General features: G+C 42.8%; 2 protein-coding genes across 3 annotated transcripts in view; both read left to right on the top strand.

Annotated features, from left to right (window-relative positions):
- LOC308281807 (uncharacterized protein) overlaps nt 1-2,830 on the top strand; it is a 33,686-nt gene extending 30,856 nt beyond the window's left edge. For both annotated transcript variants that reach the window (XM_080722119.1, XM_080722118.1), the window contains one exon: nt 386-2,830. In XM_080722119.1, the coding sequence (XP_080578245.1) occupies nt 386-421 (36 nt within the window). In that variant the 3' untranslated portion in view covers nt 422-2,830. The remainder of the gene's footprint in view (nt 1-385) is intronic.
- A 7,717-nt stretch (nt 2,831-10,547) lies between these two features.
- On the top strand, nt 10,548-12,083 carry LOC308281524 (cullin-2-like; the record flags this gene model as incomplete). The annotated part of the gene is made up of 1 exon (XM_080721742.1): nt 10,548-12,083. One exon carries the CDS (start codon nt 10,548-10,550, stop codon nt 12,081-12,083), a length of 1,536 nt encoding a protein of 511 aa, XP_080577868.1.
- Nucleotides 12,084-21,536: the final 9,453 nt, after the last annotated feature.

Here is a 21,536-nt window from a genome sequence, read left to right as displayed (position 1 = left end):
TGAAGCGGAAACGGAAGTCGCAGACCGGATCAGGGGGGCGGGGCTACCAATCCCCTGTAGCATTCACTTCTATGTTAAGCAATGACCACGTGGCATGCAGACTGTTTCGCTATGGAAAATGGAGGGCTGTTGTTTTTTTGTCGCTTAGCATGAGTGGATACTAGAGCGAAAGCGATCGGTGAACCATCACGCACGAGATGCGCGCACGCGCCCACGTTAAAGGTAGGCAAAATCCTGGCGGTGTGGAACATTAGAAGGGTTTTAAAATAGCAGTAAATGAGTAACAGTTAATGCACAGAGCCTATTGGAGCTAGCAAAGCATTCTTGCTATGTTTGGTTAGCCCCCATTTTTTTCAATTCACGCTCTCCTTCCTTCCTTTTACAGAAATTCCTGAAGGCCAGGAAGACGAACAAACCGTAGCTGAACATTGGAACGATGAGAAGCTTGACTGACACGAACACAAGTCATTCCTCTATGTAATAGGCTCTATGCCCATTAGCCATTTTTGGAAATCAATCAGGCCTCTTCCCTACTAACTTCACAGGTGTTACCAACGATGCTAATGGAGGCTCTGTTCCGTTTAGTGTAACACAGTGGTTCTCAAGCTTTTTAATTTCAATGACCCCCATAAGTCTTGAGAGTGTACAAGACTTAGCAATTGGTTCCATTTGTACACCAGTAAGGGACCATGAGGGTGGTCCCTGGACCACACTTTGAGACCCACTGGTGTAGCAGAGTGTTTCCAGGGAGCCAACATGCAACAATATCAGCACCCCGAATGGAAAAGAGACCTCATTAGTAGCGGAATTAAGGAAGAGGCCCAATTTCTTTACAATAGAACCTATTAACGCTGTTGTTGTTGTTGTTGTCACCCGTTCAAATGTCCACACGCTGTGTTGCTGTTGCTAAATATGTTGTTACATTGTCACGACCAGGGATGGACATTTTCAGTTTTGTTTGTTTTTAGTTTTGCTCTTTAACATTCGATGAGTAATGAGAGTCAAGTCTAGGGTTGGGCGATATGGACGAAATGGTCACTATTTTTGATCGGGGTACATCATAATCAATATTGCGACGATAATATATTGTGAGGATAATATAATGTACAAGTTGCGAGCTTGTAGATCTGCTGTTCTCACAATTAATTGAAAATGTTTCTTTTATTTTTTAAGTGTAAAACCAGGGCGTGAGTTATTACAACTAGGGAAAGATGACATTTAAAGTATGCCATATTACCATATCCAAAATCTGGTAAAAAGAATATCCATATGTCGCCCAGTCCTAGTCAAGTGGACTGTCTAAGAAAGCCAGACATTAACAAACACACCCAACACGTTTCATGTGAGCGTAATGTATTTAAATTAATGAGGTCGTTGAGGTGCTGGCCACAACAAACGTTTAATTATTATTATTATTACATGTAATATAATTTGTTTAATTAAACAATGTTTTGACAGAAAAGGCCTTTCAGGTCAGTGCATGATTATGGATTTATTTTTATTTTTTATAGACAGACATTTCAATATAATCTAAACTAATCTAGAATGGCAGTCCTACCATCCTATCCTACTATCCATTCTCACCCGATCTTGTTTTTTTTTTTTTTTTGTATCTGTTGAATCGACAATAGATTGCCTCAACTCCTAAAACTCCAAATATGATTATTTCTGGGGGTTGAGAACCACTGATTTATGCCATAGGCCAGTGGTTCTCAAACTGGGATGTCGGGACACCAAAATAATTTTGGGGGTCCCCAGATGATTATACTCTAGCTTAATGTGCAGCATTGTTTTCTCACTAAAGGGTAAACAACATTATAAGTGTATACAGGGTATCTACACATTTCTAAAGTGACAATTTAATGACCTTTTAAGACCTTTTTAATACCAAATTGGCAAATATTACGAAAGAGGGAAGCAAACTTTGTGAAAATAGCCTATTTTCACAATGTTTATCTGTGGAACCGAGTCAAACTAAACAGAATGCCTACAAAAATGTAATGCCTACAATTCCAAGTGCTTGTCAGGAGGGGGGGGGGGGGGGGGTTGTTTCAAACATGATCACTTTGAAGGGGTCCTCAGTTCAAATATCATTATTTCGGTCACAGCCTGAAAAGTTTGGGAATCCTTGCCATAGGCCATGATGTCTGTAGTCACATTACCCAATAGGCTATGGCATCTGTTGTTTGGTCACCAGATGTTTGCCCTCAGAATAGGATGCCAGGGTTCAGTTGGGTCAAGCTTGGCGTTCTCTGCTGTGCTGTAATCCAGTGTTTCTGGAATGTGTTCATGTCAAGGACCTCCAGGTTAATATGTATTTGGCCGTGTGCCCCCCATCTAAAAATATGTTGTGCCGGGAACCCCCCCCCCCCCCCCCCCAGTCAAGATGTGTGTTGTTCAAATGTTTCACAGAATTGATTTGTTTTGAAGTTTCTTTTTTTTTAATCACACAAGCTCACAACTGTTAACTTATATATCTGCTATGTTCAAACAGACCATGTGTATAAAGTGTTTGGAAGTGATTTTGATGCTTTGTTACCTAATTTTTCCCGGGACCCCACATTGAGAAACACTGCTGTAATCCTCCGGAGTAGAGAGTGCTGTTTCTAATTATCATTAATAACCATAAAACCTGGTCTATCAGCATTATCATAATTATAAACCTGTTACCTGATAGTAGACGCCTGTCTCACCCCATGTGATTTGTCCGCTTTTCATGTCCACTTTTTACCTTTTTTTTTCTTTCTTTTTTTGTACTTTGATTTGTCCTGGGTGAAAACATGTTAAGAGCTTTTTTTTGCAGAGAAACTGTAAAAACAACATAAATAAAGTTGGTTCTATCAAGTTGCTGCTTCTGTCTGTCTATGAAATACTAATAGACCAATTATTTGTATTGTCGCTGTTGGGCAGAAACCTATTATTCAAGTTTAAACTTTGAAACAACAAAAACGTCCTTTGTCATACTGCACTGTCGCACAAAAGTTGACAAAATAGCCGATCTACTTGTAGGCTAAGGCTATGTGCTATTGTTTGCCATTTCTGAAAAAGTGAAAGTCTGTTTCAATGGGTTTTATTATTTTAGTAAACCTTTTTTCCTCATTTCCTGTAAAGTAACCATTTTGGACATACAATATGGGGTTTCCGCCCATCAGTGATAACATGATATAAACATGATACTGACAGGAAAGCACCATAAATGACAGATTTGCTGTTGATTTTGTTGATAAAAAAATGTATTTTGGCAGGCCTTAATGGAATCGTAATGACTGATTGTATTCTTGGGTACGCTGAAAATAGCTTACCTACTACAAGCTCACAACGAGCGTAACCAAACATAAAATGACTTGTCTTTTAATTCTTCAATCTCCACTAGTGCCTGCCTAACATTTTAGTCTAGCTGTATTTTTGCTGCATTTGTTGATGAAATTGACAATATATTTAGTCTTGACCCCTGTTCATACTTCGACCGAAACTGAAGATTGTGGTAAAAAAAAGTCCTTTTCGACAATAAAATCATGGCCCTCGGGACTTCTGAAAAGCCTTAGACCGAATGAGAGTTTGGAAATTTGCACGTCGGAAAACACAACTCACCGAACATTTCGGTCGAAGTATAGACAGACAGGCCTTTAGTTTGTCATCATAGCTTTGTTTTTATTTAGTTTTCGTCAAAGAAAAAAGGTAGTCGACGAACATATTTCGTCATAGTTTTAGTCAACGAAATTAACACTGACTTCAAGGCGTATTTTGTGTTGAAAAGTGAAGGTTTGAATACCTGTGTTGAATTAAGTGACAGCTCTGAGGTACTTTACCATTTCCATGTATGACCAGTAGATGGCAGCACCGTCCTGTTAAAGAGCAGCAGTCTATAAATGTGGCAACACTTGAAAATAAATGTTTTTCCTGAGGTGTAGCAGACATTTCACTTTTATTGTTTACAATAATCACAATAATGTTGCAGATTACACAAAAATGCAGATCATAGAAGACAATATTGTAATTACAATAATTACAATCGGATAGAACTTAACGCAAAAGATCAATAGTTCCCAAACAATAGTAAAAGTTTCAATTTTGTTCATCACCTTTTGTAATTAGAGGATGGTTATATAACATTGTTTATCTGCAACAAACATAGCTAAAAGTTAAAGCAGTCGGTAAACAGTGTTGGATTTTGAGAGAGAAATAAGCAACCAGTTCTATGAAAACAAGCCCAAAAGAAGCGACCATAGGCCACATGAGCAGGTTGATATACACTGGCTGTTTTGCAATAGAAGATCTAAGTACCCTCACAAAAAAACATAGTTTATACGTAGTTACTAGTAGTTACTTTGTAGATTTAGATTATTCTTACAAAACATATATTAACCACTTCAACCTATAACTTCTACAAGCTCACAACGTAAGCTCACAACGTGTCGCTTGGTGACGCGCTGAGAGCTTGTAAATCTGCTATTTTCCAAAGATTTGTAAACATTTTTTAACACTTATAGGACATGCTGCACTATGAGTACTTTTACTTTTGGTACTGTGTGAGCAAATTTTGATGCCGATAGTGTTGTACTTTTACTCAAGTAAATTTTGATTTATGGGACTACTTGTAAGAATATATCTACATTGCAGTATTGATACTTTTACTTAAGTAAAGCATGTGAGTAGGGTTGGGTATCGTCGGCGATACTTTTAATGGTATCGATTCACTGACGTCGATACTATCGAGTATCGGTTCACGTAAAAACGAACGATACCTTGTTTCGATACTTTTGAATGCACCCCTTGTCGGTTGCATCTGTAACAGTTGGGCTACTGAAAGTATAATGACTGATTTAGTAGGCTACACTCGTTATATTACTGTGAAAATAGCCGAGAATAGCCTATAATGTTTATTATTATGATAATAATCCAAAGTCTATAAAATAGCCCATAGAAAAAGGCAAATAATAATTATAATAATAATAATAAATAAAAAGTATCGAAAATGGTATCGAAAAAGGTATCGTATCGATTCCCAGGTATCGAAAAAGGTATCGTATCGATTAAAAGGTGAATGATACCCATCCCTACATGTGAGTACTTCTTCCATCTCTGGTGCTCTGGACTATGGAATGCAGCAGTTGTACTGTATACAGAATCCCCTTGAGTGACAACCCAGTTCTCTCTCTTTAGCATTGTAACAAATTGTCTCATTGAGGCGCTGTGTCGCGTTTCCTGTCATATTTCCTGTTGACATCATTACGATCCATTCCTTCCAGTGACGAAGTCCGTCATTGTCTCCCTCGGACGAAAAGAATGAAACCATTCCAATCATAGCTGAGAGACATTCCCAGCTGCATACACACCTTTGTCTCAGACTCTCCTGTTGTCTACATTATTACCCCCTGTGCTATTGCCCTGGCGGCTCAGCTGGCTTAAGAGCGTGACCCATAATAGTGTGGCTTCATTTTTCAAAACAAAAATAAATCCCAAACCCATAAAATAACAATTGAGTCCTGAATAGTTGGATGGATGTGTGAATGTGACTCAGGGGAGGCCGTGGTTTATTATTAGAAACAAACAGAACCTTTTGAAAATGAATAATAAAGTTTAATGTCCCTGAAGGGATATTTGTCTTCACAGGTCTGTTCAGAAACAACAACAAAAAAATGACACACAACCATATAATACAAGTAAGATGCCCTAAGGGAGAGAAGCTACCGTCAGGTCGCACTGAAACACTTGAGCTTCTAAATACGGCACATTCAATAATTAGGAGTTAAACTATTAATCTGGCAACGCACACATACACAGAGACACACACACATAGGTTGCAGGCGTGGTTGTTGACAGAGCTGCGTTCTGTTAAACAGCATGTTAAACAGCAATTCCCCCCATAGAAGAATACGTGAACTCCCTAAGCAGAGTGTTATAGAACAGCGACAGGAGAGACACGGCTGACTGAGCAGAGTTCAGTTAAACAGTGTGTTAAACAACAATCTGAGCTGTCTGTGAAAGGCACAGCCAACTGACCCATGTGAGTGAGTGTTGCACCAAATGTGTTACTTACAACTTTTTGTGACCTGCCTTCATGGATGGAATGGGAGGGAGGAACTATGGGAGGGAGGAGCCTACTAAGTCGAAATGTTGTGTATTAGTGTGACTGACGGACGGCCTGACATGAGGTAAAACAACATATCACTAACTGTACACAGAAAGCCATCCTATCGACGGGGCAGTTTGTTTAGTGTTGCAGTGGCTGAGGTGACAAAACCCTTGCTGAAACTAACCTTTTCCCACTTCAAGGTTCTGTATCTTCGCCCAGGTGGCATGAGAATGAAATTAACGTGAGCTTGTAGTTCGGCTATGTTGTGCTTGTCAGTATGGGGGTGGGGAGGTCGCAGCCTGAAAAGTTTGGGAACCCTTGCTGTAACTGCTATGGGTCTATTATGTATTTTCCTGTGTTGCCCTGTGTAGGCCTATGTATTATTCCCTCATGCTGTAGTTAAAGAAAGTTAGACAAATTCTTGACCAACCGGTGGATAGCCTTCCACTGCGGACCCGACTCTGATCGAGGCTTAAGGGTCCTACAGTACATCTGTTTTGTCTGTTTGTCCCTCCTCTGTCCGGACACAATTCACCCTTTGTCAGCTTTCTCAGCAGGCTCTTTCTGCCTTGTCCCACCCTGGTTCCGCCTTTTTTAGGTTGAATTTGCTAAAACATCATTTTTGGAGAAATAAAAACATGCCCACTCACTATACTGCAACTGAGAGGCTCCTTTTTACTGAAACCAAGTTTAAAATGAGAATTGAATACACAGAATAACAATAAGAAGCAACTGAATTTCAATGGTAGTGGATGGAGAGAAAGGATTTTTGTCCCACCAAGACTCAGCAACCAATGGGTGCGAAGAGGGGTGGGACATCGGGCGGGACTTGACAAAGGGTGAATTGGTCAATTGGTGTCTGTTTGAACACCCAGGGGTCACATTGGCCAAGCTTCATGGGACGCTTAATGAAATTAACTAAATAAATAACACCGCTCATTTCACACTATGTGTTTGACTAAAACACTGGGGCTCTGTTGGGAACGCGTTATCGACCAATATGCAAGTTTTGCGTATCAGAATCGCTATCTGGAAAGAATATGTGTATTTCTTATGTGGGAAAATCTCGATATTTCTATGTTTCATTATTTTGACAAAGGGTTAGGTAGGTTTAGGCATAGTTTTACTGAGGTTAGGTTTAGGTTTAGGCATAGTGGTTAGCATTCACCAGGTTAGCATTCACCAGCGTCAAACAAATGGAACGTCGAACAAATGTCATGTTGCAATATCTCCCTTCTAATACGTGCCCTTAGGCCACAGAGGCCTTGACGTTCCACTATAGTGATGTAAGGATCATACAGTATACGTCACTGTGATGGTGCAGGCTATAAGACAAGGTGTGCCGCTACATGTCATTAGTTTGGTTTAGAGGAGAGCAGAGAGATCAGTAGTGAACTCTTAGGATAACGGCTACAGTGTCAGTGGCTATTTTAACCCATTTTTGGGTGTACAATCCCAACCCAACATGCTGGGTTACACACCCTAGACACCCTATTGTATACCAACCCTGTTGGTATATAATAACAACTGGCTGGGCAGGTCCTAATTTGGATTTTGGGTTACCAAAATAACCAACTTGGGTTATTTTCAACGCGGTTTTAAGAGTGAGAAAATCGTGTTGGAATAAACCATCCTTACCCTGAATCAGCATCTATGGGGCAGCACCTCCGTCATTTTTGGCTGCGCTTTTCTTATTAGTATTATTTAAATTATAGTGTGAAGTTATTGTTTGGATCAAGTGCCATCTGCTTTTCCCTTAGACCAGGTTTTAAAAATATTCACACATATTTACATATTTCAGGACTGTTTTGTGCACCGCAAAATCCAATTCACACATATTTTACTCATTGTAAAATTACAAATCCTGTTTTACAAATCTCAAATTGCTCTTTAAACGGCATGAGAAAGTCTGTGCATGTCAGACAGTGTGACATAAATCGCATATGTGCCCACATATGGAGATCTCTGTATCTGTCAGTCCTTGTCTATCCGTGTGCAAAAGTTGGAGTCTGTAGAACCAACCAGCCGTGTGCTATGAGACCCTGTTCATGCTTCTACGGACAAGCTCACAATGCGTTGCGATGCGACGCATTGTGAGCTTGTAGATCTGCTATTTTCTACAGTACATTTTGATAACAATACCTTTGTACTTTTACTCAAGTAATTTTTTTATTCCAGACTTCTACTTGTAACAGAGTATTTCTGCATTGCAGTATTGATATTTTTACTTAAGTAAAACATTTGAGTACTTTTTCCGCCCCTGGTTCAGACCAGCCACCTGGCTGTCTGTGGGTGGTTGGGACGGGAGGATGTCCGCGGACGCTCTACTTGTCACTTCTTGCTTTCACGCCAAGTATCTGTACTCGTCTGCCGAGCTCTGGCTGCGCTCGATGTCTGTGAGCAACTCGATGCACTTTTTGATCATGCTAGCACTTGGTTGAATTTGATTCTGGGGTCGATCGATATACTCAACTCTTGGATCGTCGTGTCAGCACCTTGCGTCGTGTCAGCACAGGCTGCTTTATGCTGAAATGTTATCACATAGGGCATAGCAGTGGTGGCCGATTTGTGGTGCCACAGATAGAATCCCCACTTATTTTCCCCTTAGAGATTTCCCAAAATGTCGGTCTCTGCGTATTTTCTATGACTCTTGTGATGTTAGCCACGTGCTCATGAGCCTCATACTGACATCTCGTGCTCATATACGGACACTCATACAGACAAAGAGACCTACTATACACAAAACCAATTAGTTAACCATTAGTTATCTCCATACATAAGTGAGCACCAACCCCTTACCTTAGCACCACCCCCTTGTTTGCCCTACCCTATACATGTAATGTTTTTATAACTGCGATGACATTTGAATGTTTTCCTTGCTTGCTATTTGTTATGTTATCTTGGCCACATATCTCTGTCTGTCTGTAGGTCACGCCTGACACTGATGTGGTTCCCCTGACACATCACTGTGACATCACAGGTCTATGGGTCTGTCGCTCTGACATTATGCATCAATGTGATGTCAGGGGAACCACTCTTAACAGAATGGGTTTACAGCTCTGACATCACGCTCTGGCTTCACTGCGACGGCACACTAACAGAATCCCTTTTATGCCCATATATGCATTCCCTTGATCAATATTAAGCCCATATCTAACAGGATATCCTATGGTAATGCCCATATATGGAGGCCACATCGGCCACATACCACACTAACAGAATCCAAGACAGATGGCCAAGACAGCCCATATCTGTGAGGCTGGTTCTACAGACAGGGATGTATGGGCATAAGGACTTTCCCATAACGAATAACTGAGTAAGCACGTTTGGGCTCTCACAGTATATCCCCCTATACAGTACATGGATCTCCATATGGGTACCAGGGGTCTCCATATATGGGTAACTGGTCTGATACACATCACTGGCCAGATGGCAAAGATTTGGTGCGAGGTTGCATGCCGTCCTGAGGCGTCTTACTAGTATTAATATTGCCACTAATAGAGACCGGACAACCAAATGTCACCACATTTCGATATATATATAACTAATATTACTATATAAACCCATTGTAAATTCATCACAGGAGCAGCATCTGTAAATATGTAGAATATGTACAATTGTAAAGTTCTGTATCTCTAAGCGACTAAAATACTGCTTCATTGGTGTCTTCATGTAATCAGTACTTTTACCAAAGTTTGAAATTGGAAGGATGACTCTCCAGTGATGTAAGGAACATATAGGCCTACGTCACAGCGTGGTGCAGGATATAAAGCAAGCTAGGTGTGCTGCTTGGTGTCATCAGTACATTTTAGAGGTGAGCCCTACATATGTACTAGAAATGAAGAGGCCCAGGATGGTGGATTTTTACGAGGCATGGAACAATCTCCAGCCAACGCTCAAAGCCCTTCTGACGCGTGGTGATGGTTTGGTGGTGGGGAGAGGTAGATGGAATGACAACGTCCATGACCTTATTGACTTGTATGATGCAAACCAAAAGAGATTACACACACAGACCAGGGTGTTTCTGAAAGACCATGTCCGGCAGTTGTCTGTGGACCTTGTGGAATCAAACAACGCTTCTCGGATGTACGAACAATACAGGGAAGAGTACAGCAAGGGCGCTGACAAAATAGGCTGTTTGTACAATTCTTTGTATCGGTGCTCGTTCGATTATCAATTATCAATTATCAATGCTCCGAACAGAGGTCCGCCAGCAGACGAGATCCGAAAGATGGCGTTAGACGTGTGGAGGGAGTTTATACTCCGGCCCTGTGAAGTTAGGCTGATCCAGACGCACCTCAACGAAAACAAAGATGAAGTCAGTACTTCATTCCTACTAGACTCCTTTGGCCAAATAGAAAAAAAGCACAAGAAGAAGCTCACAACTGTGTTTTATCAGGAATTTCTCGAGGAGCCATTTCTTACACAAATGGGGAAATTCTATGAATGGGAATCCAATGTGCTACTGAAAATGTCCAACTGTTCACAGTATATGAAAAGGGTCATAGCCAGGTTGGAAGGAGAGGAGGCACGGTGTCCTAAGTACCTGCAACCCAGCACCACCTCCAAAGTCATTCTGGAATGCCAGCAGAGGATGGTTGGCGGCCACCCAAAGTTCCTTCTTGACAACTGTCAGAACATCATCCAGCAAGAGAATGCAGATGACATGGCCAACATGTACATCTTTCTGCAGACCGTGGATGGTGGCTTATCCCGCATGATCCAGGAGCTGCAGAACCACGTCCACAGCGAGGGCCTCCGAGCAACTAAGGACCTCTCCCAGGATGATCTGCCCACCCGCTTTGTCAAGTCTGTGCTGGAAGTTCGTGGTAAGTTTGTTAAGCTCATTAACACGGTTCTGAATGGGGATTGCTATTTCCTGAGTGCACTCGATAAGGCTTTGAATTCTGTGGTGAACTACTCGAAACCCAGGTCTGTCTGTGAAGCCCCAGAATTGCTGGCCAGGTACTGTGACAAGCTGCTGAAGTCAAAAGGGTGGATAGAGAGTGCGGTGGAGGACAAACTGACCAGCTTCATCACAGTGTTCAAGTACATTGAAAACAAGGATGTATTTCAGAAGTTCTACACCAAAATGCTAGCTGAGCGTTTATTACATGGCCTTTCCTTTTCGTCAATAGTCTCGGAAGAAGCCATGATCAACACCCTAACAAAAATGTGTGGGAGCGAGTTCACGCGCAAGCTCCGGGTAATGTTGACGGATGTGAGGTCAAGGAGCCTCAACCTCAACGATCAGTTCAACAACTTTGTTTCCCGAAAAAACAAAAAGGCTGTGGTAGACATCATCTTCCACTTCCTTGTATTAAATCTAGGAGCCTGGCCCATGGTGGGTAACTGCTCCCCATTGGCCTTACCACAAGAACTAGAGGGGAGGGTACAGTTGTTTGAAGTGTTCCATAAGCAGCTTAGTAGAAGGTTGACCTGGCTGCATAATCTCAGCACAGGAGAGGTCAAGATCAACTATCTGTCCAAGCCCTACGTGGCCAATGTGACAACACACCAAATGGCTGTGCTGTTGGCCTTCAATGACAGCCAAACAGTGTCCTCCAAGGTGCTGCAGGTCAGCACACAGATGGGGCTCCTGGAGCTACAGAGGACTATCAAGTCCCTGTTGGACGCCAAGATTCTCAACTGCCACTTGCAAAAGGAGGAAATAGATGAAGAGTCCACGTTTTCATTAAATATGGACTTCGCCAGTAAAACAAAATGGTTCAGGGTGGCGGCGCCGATGCTGTCACTGCCGATGAAGAGAACCATAGACAGTGAAAGTGAGGACCACAAGTCTTATTTACACCTTGCTATAGTGAGAATCATGAAGATCCGCAAGGTGCTGCGACAAAACGCCCTCATCCAAGAGTTGAGTATCGACCCCAGAATCAAATTCAACCCCAGTGCTAACATGATCAAAAAGTGCATTGAGGTGCTCATCGACAGGGAGTACATCGAGCGCAGCCAGAGCTCGGCAGACGAGTACAGATACTTGCCGTAAAAACAAGAAGTGACATGTACAGTAGAGCGTCCACAGACATCCTCCCATCCCAGCCACCCACAGACCTCACTGCAGCCAGGTGGCTGGTCTGAACCAGTCAGTAGTGCTGTCGTCTCACAGTTAGAAAGTCCTGGGTTTGATTCCCGCCGGGGACACTGTGGGCTGTTGGGGCGTGTTCTCTCCTCTGCGTCATCAGTGCCCATACCCTAGGTGGGGTTGGCAAAAGGTCCTTTCTGTGTGGAGTTTGCATCAAATCAAATCAAATCAAACTTTATTTATATAGCACGTTTACAAACAGGCAAGCTGAACCAAAGTGCTGTACAACATTAAAAGACACAGGCAATACAAATCATCAAATGAGTTTAAAAAGGAAACAAAGATGCAGGAAAACAATTAGAAAAAACAACAAAACAAAAGATTACTTTAAATGCAATTAAGAGCAATTAAAAACAACTGGGTGGTTTGAATTTAAATGCAATTAAAAGCCTGGGAAAACAAATGGGTTTTTAATAAGGATTTAAAAACACCAATTGACTGGGCAGATCTAATATTAAAAGGTAGACTGTTCCATAGTCGAGGGGCCGTGGCCGTAAAAGACCGGTAGCCCCTGCTCTTTTTGAACCTTTGTTTTGGGACTTCCAGGAGTAACTGGTCAGCGGACCTTAAGGCCCTGGCTGGAGAATAGGGTTCCACGAGGGCAGAGAGGTATGAAGGGGCAAGCCCATTTATTGATTTGTACGTAAATAAAAGCATCTTAAAATCTATTCTAAAATTAACGGGAAGCCAGTGAAGGGAGGCAAGGATGGGGCTAATGTGTTCGCGTCTTTTGGTACCGGTGAGGAGACGGGCTGCAGCATTTTGTACGAGTTGTAGGCGCTTAAGTGATGCCTGCTCTATGCCTGTGTATAATGAGTTGCATGTTCTCCCTGTGTCTCCTCGGGTAGGTACCCTCACAAAAACATGAGGTAATCCTGGTCTCTATACTGCTTCCCCTGACCAGCCATGGGGCCTGATGGATGGGAAAGAAACTGGTTGGAATAATGTGTTCCTTCCATGCGCTATACGTCCAACTGGGGAAACTCCCCCCTGTCGGGTGAAAAGAAGCAACTTGGACTCCTCATGCATATAAGGAAGCATGAGGTCAGTCCATTGTCTCCCCAGGTTGGCAGATGGAGTGTAGCGCCCAGGATTGCATTAGATAATTAACACTGGGTGAAAAATCTGTTACAAAGGTCGTGTTATAAAGAAAAACAAACTAAATGCATTTTTACCATGACTGCCCACCAGTTAAAATCGCTATAACGATAGAAAGCTTCTACACTCTCTACACTACAATCTTTTAATTGCATTACAAATTAATAAACAACCCTTGTTGTCCAAAAATTACCCAATTTTTGCACTGGGCGATAAAAGAGAAACTGTGTCTCAGAGGAGGGCTGTGGACAGTTCTAATTCCAAACTAATAGTAGATACCTACAGCCTTTCTCTTACTGGGAAAGTAAGCATGCTGAAACAGAAGCCATTGTTCTGGCATTAAGGAAAAAATTTGAAAAATTAAACATTGTTCGGTAACAAAACAAAACCTGCGTATCATCACTGGTAGGCAGGTTTCGGAGCAGTCCACAGCTCTGAGACAGTAGACAAAAATGTTTGCATGGTGCAAAAGAAACACACACACACACACACACACACACACACACACACACACACACACACACACACACACACACACACACAGAAACACAAACACAAACAAATTATCATAAAAAAGCCCTCCAGATTTGGTCTAGCACCGCTCAGCTGTGATTGTATTTACTCCCCCCAATGTTGTGAGGGACCAATCAGGGCCCAGTAAGCAAGTATAGGGCGGGTTTATCACCAGACCTTTACCTTAGATATGCAGGTTCCACACAGAGATTCCAGACTCTTTTGATTGGTCTTGCCAGGCAAAATTATTGTAGCATTCAGGGATGGAACTTAAGTACAATTTTGAGGTATTTATACTTTACTTGAGTATTTCCAATTTCCAATACTTTTACTTCTACTCAACTACATCTTGGATCCAAATATTGTACTTTTACTCCACTACATTTATTTGAAATCCTTAGTTACTAGTTACTTTGTAGAATCTTTGGATTATTATTATTACCAGTAAGACTCCCTATTGGGAGATAAGTGACCGTCAGGTCGGCAACCTCATGGTGGCGCTAGAAGAGGGGCATGTGAGAAATCAGGGGTGGAGGTTGTGGTTTGCCAGCCAAGGAGTGTGTGTGCAAAGTTTGGCATGGATTGGTGCAACGGTGCAGGAGATAAGAGTAGGGCCAAAAGTGTGACGTGACGGACAGACTGACTGACTGACAGACAGACAGCCTGTGGAGCTTTTGATAGTAAACGAAAAATACATTACCCACTTCAGCTCTACAGTATATATGTTACAGTTAGTTTGGGTAACTCAGTTAGATTGGGGTAAGAGCGCTCGTTTTGTAGTTCACCACACATCCCTACCACCACCTGGATCAATTCACTTTGATAGTTACTTATCAACACACCTGTGTAATTCTGCGTATTGACCAGACGATGGTGACAACAGCCGTTCACTTGTGCAGTCGGTGACATCACTGGTCTGCGACGGCTCTTTGTTTATCTACTAGCCTATCTCATCTGTGTTTAGCCATTAGCTTACTATGCCAAACCCTAACCCTAACCTTAACCTCAGTAAAACTATGCCTAAAACTAACCATAACCTCCGTGGGGTGAGGCGCTCGGCTATCCTGCCGACGCTATGTTATCTCGTTGTCATTGTTGTGGATCAAAGTGTCCACTTGCTCCGCCCCGCACCGCACGACGAGCAATCCTGTTCTCAATCTAACTGAATCTCAAACTAACTGTGACATAATACATTTTGGCCATTTGAAAATAGCTGATACAAGCTCAGAATGCGTTGCTTTGTGACACATTGTGAGCTTGTAGATCTGCTTTTTTCAGAAGATTTTCATACGTTTGAAAACTTGAAACGGGGCATTCTAGTAGGCCTACATTTTGAATTCCGGACCTTTACTTGTAACAGCGTATTTCTATTTTCTACATTATAGCATTGATTGATACTTTTACTTAAGTAAAATGTGTGAGTACTTTTTCCACCACTGGTAGCATTTTGACACTGCAGGTTGAAAATGGTTGAAGTCTTCCTTTAAAAACATAAAAGTACCTCTTCCACCTATGCACTCGCACAAACACGCGTGCACACGCACACAGCAGGTGTTGTTTATCAAGAGCATTGTAACAATTTGTGTTTTGCTCTTTATTTTTACCATCCCAATGTCACTCATTGTGTCAGTGATGACAAGACATGGTCAACAGCATTCCACAAATACCCAAATATGCACGCACGCACGCATGCACGCGCGCGCGCACACACACACACACACACACACACACACACACACACACACACACACACACACACACGTGTGCGCATACACACACTCACATGTACACTCACGTGCACTCACACTCCTATCTTCTCCATATTTCAACTTTTATCAGTTTCTCTTCGGAATTTGTGTCACAATACAGGGTCACCTAAAAATAGCACAACATAGCCGATCTACAAGCTCACACAGCGTGTCGCACAAAACCTGTTGTAAACTTGTAGATCTGCTACTTGGGGGGCGGGCGGGGGGAGGGGGAGTTGTGAAGTGATCGTGGCTAAATGTGTCTGTGAATTTCATAAACAGTGAACCAATGAAAAGTATTAACATATTATGCATGGCTTGTATGCCTTTATTGATGTGTTACTATAGACAATAGACTGAATGGGGGAGAGAGATGGGGAGTGACATGCAGCAATAAGGCCGTCGGAAGCGGGACATGTCCCCGTGACCGTGACACGCTGTCAGACCATTGGCCCAGGCCTGCATTGCATACTTTACTAAACCAGTAAGACTCCCTAATCGGGAGATAAGCGACCGTTGGTCGCTTATCTCCACAAATAGGCCAAAAGTTTGTTTTACCAATTATTACACTCTATGTGAACATTTACATCAACAAATCCCAAGTACTATGCAGAACGACCCATTTCAAGTTTTTAATGTACAACAATATTTAGAAAATAGGTCTACAAGCTGACAGTCCTCGTCCCTTATATTCCCATAGGTTATATGGAGATCTCAGTGTTTGTCAGTCCTTGTTCATTTATGCCCATATATGGACATCTCTATATCTACTGTAACAGTCCTTGTCCCTTTATGCCCATATATGGAGATCTCTTAACTGGTAAGTCCTTGTCCCTTTTATGCCCATATATGGATATTCCTGATGTCATCAGTATATGAACATATATGGGCTTTCTGATATGCCCATATATGGAGATCTCTTAACTGTAAGCCCTTGTCCCTTTTATGCCCATATATGGATATCCCTGATGTCATCCGTATATGCCCATATATGGGCTTTCTAATATGCCCATATATGGAGATCTCTGTATCTCCATATATGGGTATAAAAGGATACTTCAGGTCTGACATCAGGTTTGTTTATATTGGGTTGCTAGGTTTGACATCACAAACTCTATGGGCCATCTGACCTAGAAATCTATATTTGGGCATAGATGACTCATCGTGACCTCATCACACGTCGACCGCACGTGTGACGTGCGGTCGACCGCACGTGTGACCGACGGACGGCCGGTGGAGGTTTTCATACTAAACTGCGACCTTACGGTCGCAACTAAACTGCGACCTTACGGTCGCAACCAGTAAGACTCCCTAATCGGGAGATAAGCGACCGTTGGTCGCTTATCTCCACAATATGGAGATAACCAACACATCCCTCCATATATGGAGATAACCGACGAATCTCACTAAGTCTGACCTCACAAGCCCCATATTTGGACACGAACAACATATAACTCCATATATAGAGACATAGCTGCTGACATCAGTATGACATCACACTGCTGACATCAGTATGACATCACACCGTACACAAATGACCCTTATATAAGACCGGCATTATCTACCGACAGATTAGATGCAAGCAGGATCTCGACTCTGACACAACTCATCGGCTCATAAGCTGGTTCTCCCTCCATATATGGAGATAACCGACGAATCTCACTAAGTCTGACCTCACAAGCCCCATATTTGGACACGAACAACATATAACTCCATATATAGAGACATAGCTGCTGACATCAGTATGACATCACACTGCTGACATCAGTATGACATCACACCGTACACAAATCGATTTTGACATCTTGTTACTAATCTGTCGGTAGATAATGCCGGTCTTATATAAGGGTCATTTGTGTACGGTGTGATGTCATACTGATTGCGGTCATTTGTGTACGGTGTGATGTCATACTGATGTCAGCAGTGTGATGTCATACTGAGAGATATCGGAGATATGAGCAGGGCAAAGGTGTGACGTGTGACGTGTGACCGACGGACGGACGGCCGGTGGAGGTTTTGATACTAAACTGCGACCTGACGGTCGCAATAATAAATACAATGAATTCGGTTTTATTTTTCTTCTTTTTTCCCCCTCAAAAGTACGAGGTTTCCACTCGACAGTGACTACAGTATATCAAACCATAATATGACATGGTGGTCCTCAAACTTCTTCATGTCAAGGACCCCCAAAATGATACATAGTATTTGACCGTGAGAAGGAAAGACTGTTCAAAATGTTGTTATGCACTATGAGCTTGTATATCTTTTTTTTTTTCTTAATAGTCAAATAATTAAAAAGTCAAGGCTTGACATTAATAATGCTATAATAACTATTTATGATGGGGACCTCCTGGACCCCCCATTTGAGAACAACTGCTTAAGTGCCTGACATCTGTTTGTCAGTGTTATATATAATAAATACAACAAAAAAACATTCCATACATTCCTGGATGTTTTCTAGCGCTCTATTGTCACCGTGTGACGTGCCTTTCCTGTACCCCATTTGAGGAATTCTCCATGAATAATAGAGGGACCTCAAAACAATCAACAAGGGGAGCTAAAGCCACCTGGTGAAGGATTTTTTGGGGATTTTTTTAAAATGTTTTGAAATAACAATTAACAAAATGTAGAGAAACAAAAAATCCAAGGGACCCACAAATGGGTCCCGGCCAAGTGCTTGGGAACCAGTGACCTATAGGGAGCATGTTGCCGGCCTTGACCTTTGATCATCTTATGTCTTCCCTCTTCTCTCGCACTCATCCTCTCCTGCCTCTCTCCCTCATCCTCTCCTCTCTGGGTACGTTCAGACAGTCAGAGACACGATGCATTGGCCCTCATCCACTCCCATGTTTTAAGAGAATAACCCGGAAGAGGCAAGAGGTCTCTGAACGAAGATGCATTATGCTGTTGCGGGGTCACAAGCTCAAGGGTTCCATACGGGTTCATGGTTCAGCACTGCTGTGCTCTCACCCACTCACTAACCAACGGGACAGAGGGACAGACCTAAACACAGGAAGTACGTCACTTTGTTGACACTCACATTAGCTGCTCAAGTGTGAAGGTTCAAAGGTAAGGGAGTAATGCCGCTATAGGCAGGGCCGTTACGCTGCCTTGCGAGCTAGATATCTGAACGTACCCAACCTCTCTCTCTCTCTCTCTCTCTCTCTCTCTCTCTCTCTCTCTCTCTGGGTTACACAACAAATGCTTTGCTCAACATTGTCCCCTTTTGTTGGGTAATTAATTGCAAACACCCACACACGTGTACTGTATACACAACACTGCCCACACACGCGCGAGCACGCGCACACACACACACACACACACACACACACACACACACACACACACACACACACACACGGCTGTCGCTGCACTACTATGTCTCTCTATTTTTCTGGATTTCTCTCTTGCTAAAGAATGTGCCTGTTTGCTGTGTGTGTGTGTGTGTGTGTGTGTGTGTGTGTGTGTGTGTGTGTGTGTGTGTGTGTGTGTGTGTGTGTGTGTGTGTGTGTGTTTGCCAGAGTCTCCGAGGGTCTGTGTGTGTGCGCGCACGCTTGCATCTGTGTGTGTTCCCTCCTGCAACGCCATGCTTTTGGGTAGCGCAATCACAGAAATCTGTGGAATTTGAGCCGATAGGAAAATAATTGCCGCAGCTTAGCTCCAGTTTGTCTTTGTAACAAACGCAAACAGGGTCAACATCATAACACACACACACACACACACACACACACACACACACACAAACACAAACTGGAAACCGCTGTTTAACTGTTTAACACAACCGCTTCAAGCAGGAAAATACGTGGTTTTAGATCAGCAACTATCAACCTTTTTGGGGGGGGGGGCTTGTATGCCTTCATTAATAGGACAGTAGATAGACAGGAAATGAGAGGAGAAATGGGGAGTTGCACGCAGCAAAGGTCGTCTGGATTGGTATTCGAACCCGCGACACGCTATCAGGCTGGCATTGCAGCCTGGGTTTCCCGGACCACCACGCCCACGGGCCGGGCCTTTGTTTTCAAGTGTGCCCTGAAGACCCCCAGTTTGATAAGCATTAGGCCGTGGACCTTCTATGGAACTAAACTGACCCGAAGGGTTCATTTGGTTCCCTATGGGAAGAGTTATGGTGGTCCTTGCTAATACAACATTTGAGAGACACCAGTGGACTCGCAATGTACCATAGTTTCAAACATCCCGAATGACCATCCTCTTATGGTCATTCAGGGCTATCTCTTTAGGTGTTTCTGGTAATATTATTGTCTGCTCATTTTCTATGTCCATGGCAAAAATTTAATTTTGACAAAGCCAACATAGTGATGACCCCTGATTATAATTACAACATCCATGGGACATGCGTTCCGAATGGGCTTCGGCCAAGCAGCGTATAACATGCATGCCAAGAACAGAGATCCCTAAAGTCATCATGATGTCACTGATTTCTGTCTTTGTCCATTCTGTCTTTGTCCATGACAGTTATTTGATTCAACCCAGAGAATCAAACATGTGTCAACAACATGAGGGTCTGCAAAATGGAGGGTCTTGAGCTATTAAATACAGTACTTCGAATCTGACCGTGGGCCTCGACCAAAGGGAATGCACTTGATGCTTTGAATTCGCTAAAAGCAAGAAAGCACTCAGAGTAAATGCTGAAACCCTCTGAGACACTTTGCAAACATTTAGTTGAACAAATCATTGAAAAAAAAAAAAAAAAAAACCCGCCTGTTAGCTCAGCTGATCAGAGCGTGGTGCTAATAACGCCAAGGTCCATGTGTGGGCCATAGAGTACTCATTAGAATGTGTCCATCTCTAAGATGTAAAAAACTCTCTTTGGTTAGTAAACAACTGTCTGTATTTATGCTCATCCATTCCAATATGCTCTTCATTCCATTATTCAGCAGGATTTATGCCACCAAACAGAGCGATAAGCTGGCCTCATGGACATTTCATCCCACTACCGTACCATTCTGAATATAAATCTCTCTACAAGGGCCACCAGGCACATTAGGCAGAAAAGGCCCAAGCATTCTCCACTTTTATGTGATAACACATAAACAATGATTTATGTGATAACGTTTCACATATTGTACATTTTGTATATGCAGACAGCAATTTTGAATATGTCACATATATGATAAACATACTGTATGTTGCATGTATAAAAATATATACTATTTTCATATATTTTACCCCCACCTGGCAGAGGCGAAAATCGCATATGATTGTGTGGGCAGGGTGGTCATGTGTGTGTGTGTGTGTGTGTGTGTGTGTGTGTGTGTGTGTGTGTGTGTGTGTGTGTGTGTGTGTGTGTGTGTGTGTGTGTGCGTGCGTGCGCGTGCGTGCGCGTGTGTGCGCGCGCGCGTGCATGCGTCCATGCGTGCAGGGTTCTTACGTACATGAAAAATCCCACCTAGTGTGAAGTGAGCGGTGCTACTTGTGAGTTAATTTCATCAAGCGTCCCACTAGCCAATCACAGCACTCCCTGCGAAGCTTGGCCAATGGGACCCTGGCGTACAACAAACTTTGAGCCGTTTGTGCCAGGTGTAGCCACGCTTCAGGTTACGTAAGCCCCGGACATCTTTGAACGGGTTTTTGCCCTGGTGGACAAAGCCAGATGATGGAGTTATAGCTCCAGTTCCAGGAGCACCGCTCAAAAAGCAAGGTGAGGGGAAACAGGAAAATAAATCACCTGCGATGCCAACATTGTCTGATGCACCATCCCTCTCTTTCACAAACACACAAACTCTCTCACTCACTCACTCAATCACTCTCACACACAAACACACACACACACACACACACACACACACACACACACGCGCACGCACACACACACACACACACACACACACACACACACACACACACACACACACACACACACACACACACACACACACAGGGAATGAGGGAAAGCATGCTGGTACGGCGATAAGGCTCCTTTTGTTAACAGCTCGACAGTGACACACCATTAATTAGACTGGGTGTGTAGGAACCCTGT

This window comes from Nannobrachium achirus (genome assembly GCF_963921795.1).
Source record: "Nannobrachium achirus genome assembly, chromosome: 3".
Classification (NCBI taxonomy): Eukaryota; Metazoa; Chordata; class Actinopteri; order Myctophiformes; family Myctophidae; genus Nannobrachium; species Nannobrachium achirus.
This window is presented reverse-complemented; position numbering and strand designations above follow the sequence as displayed.